Source organism: Melitaea cinxia, chromosome Z, assembly GCF_905220565.1.
Source record: "Melitaea cinxia chromosome Z, ilMelCinx1.1, whole genome shotgun sequence".
Lineage (NCBI taxonomy): Eukaryota > Metazoa > Arthropoda > Insecta > Lepidoptera > Nymphalidae > Melitaea > Melitaea cinxia.
Genome location: NC_059424.1, coordinates 6,661,297 through 6,664,964, shown reverse-complemented (window position 1 = coordinate 6,664,964; position 3,668 = coordinate 6,661,297). Strand labels below are relative to the sequence as shown.

The 3,668-nt window shown below is 28.2% G+C and overlaps 1 protein-coding gene across 1 annotated transcript; it reads left to right on the top strand.

The window, feature by feature from the left end:
- Positions 1-908: 908 nt before the first annotated feature.
- Positions 909-1,952, top strand: LOC123668632. Its single transcript, XM_045602348.1, has 2 exons — positions 909-1,135; positions 1,387-1,952. Exons 1-2 carry the CDS (start codon positions 1,003-1,005, stop codon positions 1,797-1,799), a joined length of 546 nt encoding a protein of 181 aa, XP_045458304.1. The 5' UTR covers positions 909-1,002; the 3' UTR covers positions 1,800-1,952.
- Positions 1,953-3,668: the final 1,716 nt, after the last annotated feature.

Genomic DNA, 3,668 nt, shown 5'->3' with positions numbered 1-3,668 from the left:
TATTTTCGCTGTATGTTCAATTGTTCATACAGTCTAGACTCTAGACTCTAGTACACTAAAAATCGCATATTCTTCTATAGCAATAATCTATCTAATACTTGTATACTAATCTAATTCTTATATATATATATATATATATATATATATATATATATATATATATATATATATATATATATATATATATATATATAACTTGAATCTCGGAAACGGCTCCAACGATTTTCATGAAATTTTGTATATAGAAGGTTTCGGGGGCAATAAATCTATATAGCTAGGATTCATTTTAAGAAAATGTCGTTTCATCCCTGTTTTTAGGCAGTGAAAAAAATTGCTACTAAATCGTTAGAATACGAAGGTAAATTTCGCAGTTTTCAATTAAGTTGTAATAGCTCAGGTGGGAAATCAGCCGATAGGTATCGACCTAGAAGACCACGGTATAAATCCTTATGTCTCCAGAGCATTTTTTTTTCCTTTTTTTTCTAATTTCACTCATGATTTTTTCAGTCCTAAAAACTTTGTACCCCTTTTTACGAAAATTACGCGGACGGAGGAAAGGATATTTCACACACTTATAGTTTTTATAGTGAAGAAGTGAAGTATTCTCATTTTTTTAAAAGAAATATGCATAAGAAGTACATTAATTCAATAAAAAAAAAACATTACACACACTACCATGTATTTAACACACACACACACGCTGCGTGTGACACGCATATTATACTCTTTTGTTGATTGTCAAAGTCTGTACTTCTGTAGTCAAATTGAAAAATATAAAAAAGGTCCTTTATTTTCATTATTTGGTTTTCTTTAATTTAATTTTTTAATTGTGGTCGAATTTCGACCTCTGGGCGACCACTAGTTTAAAGAAATACAAAAACATGTTATTGGGCTGTATAATGCGAAACCTTTGCTCTTTAAATAACCGATTGGTTATTGAAAAAAAAAGCACGAAAACTAGTCTGCCATTTAATTTGTTTGTTTGAAATTATAAACAACAATATGCCGAAAAATATAACAAGTGAGGTGAGAGAAATAATTTTAAAAGTTAAAGAATTCATGGACGAAGAAAAGCGAATGCAAGTACCAATTATACCGCTTAGTAAAGTATACGTAAGAGTATCTGCCGCCACAGGTTGGTGATATAATTATTCTTTTCAACAAAATATTTTAATATATAAAGGTGTCAATAATATGAAGAATAAAAAAATATATTTTTACATAATTACAACCGCTTGTAACTACAATTTTTTTTTTTGTTTTATTAGAATATTCTTGTTCGAAGTCGTTTTTCTAAGTAATGTTTCTTATTTTTTAAAAAGACACTTTTATATGTGTCTGATTGCAAGTAATTTCAGCATCATATAATGCAGTTATTTGTTTTAGGCGTGTCGGAGCGTACTGTTTTAAACATTGTTAAAGAAGCTAGACTGATCGAACAGGGTCTGTTAGATCCAGAAACTTTAAAAAAGACACCCAAAAAAAGAGTACGAACAAAAGGAAAAATTGAAGTAGACGAATATGACTTGCAAGTAATACGACGAAAAATTCACGAATTCTATGCATTTAAAAAAGAAGTACCAACAATAAACAAACTGTTACAAATATTAAAAGATGAAATCAACTTCAAAGGTTCAAGAGAAACATTAAGAAAAATTCTCCGTAAAAATGGTTTTCAGTTCCGAAAGACAAAAAATAACAAGGAAAAAGATCAAGTCCCAGAATCTACTTCAGCAGTTCCTCCCATGGTGCCACCATATATCCACTCCATGTTTAGTCATAAGAATATCCAATCATAAATATGTAAAATTTGGAAAATTTCATATTTATGATAAATTATATTGTATAATAAAAAAGGTTGTTGTTTATGTCAGCAGTGTAAATGGTGTGAAAGGGATACTAATCAATAATGTTTGTGTTAAGTGATAAAATTAAAAAACATGAATCTTAAACTAACTATAAATCTCCCAATACTACCACTTTTAAGTCTAGTTCAGGGGTAAGCAACATTTTTAACAAATTTTAATTTTAATTTTTTTGGCAGGCCAAACATAGATTAACTCTTATTAATAATTTACTAAACTTTATTTATAATAAATATAAGAGTAATAATATATAAAATTAAAAAAGTACATATATCATATACAAATTTTAATGCAAAATAAAAATGAACAAGAAAATAACAGAAAAACTAATTTACTTGAAATTTTTAATGGGAAATTTGGCACTGTTTTGTCGCATAAGCGTGTTTAACGGGCCACAAGCGCGGCGGGTCGCATATTGCTTATCCTTGATATAGTTCATTGTTAGATCTCTATTTAAGATAAGATAATACTACATTAAGGGCAAATTTCATCAGTTTCTGACAAAATTCTAGCAGCTTTCTATCTATTAAGATATCTGCTGACAGGTTATTACAGGTTATTAGATACTTTATTAGCAAGAGGTGAAATGGGCCCTCAGACTGCATATTGTAGTAGTAATATTATTAATAGTTAAGATGTAAGAAGTATATAACTTTGTATAATACGTATATTAGCTAAATGTAGGTCCTCTGGCTTAGGCCATATTTACTCTTTACTCTTCGTATTTTAATGTCTTATAACAAAGCATCTGGATGTATTTGGTACAAATCTATACAATTGCCTACTTTCAAATGCTTAACACCTGACTTAATTTAAAATTTTAACTTAATTATGTTTATTTTCTCATGTTGCTTATTATAAGTCAGTAGATAATATAAAACTAAGTTGCATATCTGAAAATTTGTATCTCTAAACAATATAAAAGGTGAAGTTACATATTGAGTTGGCTCCAATAAGTTTTGTAGTGATTTTTTATGCAGAAAAAATACTAAATATTCTATAAAAAAAAATTGAAATTTAACATCCACTGAAGGAATAAAATCACGGACAAAATTTACTGAAGTTGACTGATCTTTTGCTAGATAATGGGTTATTATTTTAATAATTTCAGTTGTTGACATTTGAAATAAGGGCTTAAATGTTTGTAGTTATTAATTGTTAATCGTAATCTAAATTTCAGTAATATCTCTTTTTATTTTATAAATATATAAAATGCATCAATTGTAAGCCATAACTATTGTGGCATTGTGTAATTACAAAATGAAACTATAGTAAATAACCGAAATCTAGGCTGGAACTTATTTTTCAAGCACCGAATTTGTCTGAAATGTAGATCATAATTGAAAGAGCATTAATATTTCTATGAGTATGACTCATTTTAGAAGAAATCCAGATTGTTGTATCCTGAGCTGCAGTATAGTAATGTTTCAGATTAAGCTATATCACAGCTTCATAGAACATAGCAGTGAAAATATTAAAATATTTTTGGTACTGATATATCTTATTATCTGACACATAACTATGTATCATAAAAGTTTCTAATATGTTTTTCTGCTTTCAAACCCCAACTTTATCTCTCAGCTATTTCTATCTGTAACCTATAAAATCAAGTTGTTTCACAATAAAAAAAGATGCTGATAGCCTAACATAGACTTTATCAGCAGAAGGCTGTTGCAGTATGTTGGGGCTTAGTACACCTGGATTAAATAGATGTGATTTTACTTCATTATTTCTACTTACTTTTTCTTTTTAATACAACTATTTTGAACTATTTCAATATTAGTTGCATCTGTTTTAGTATTA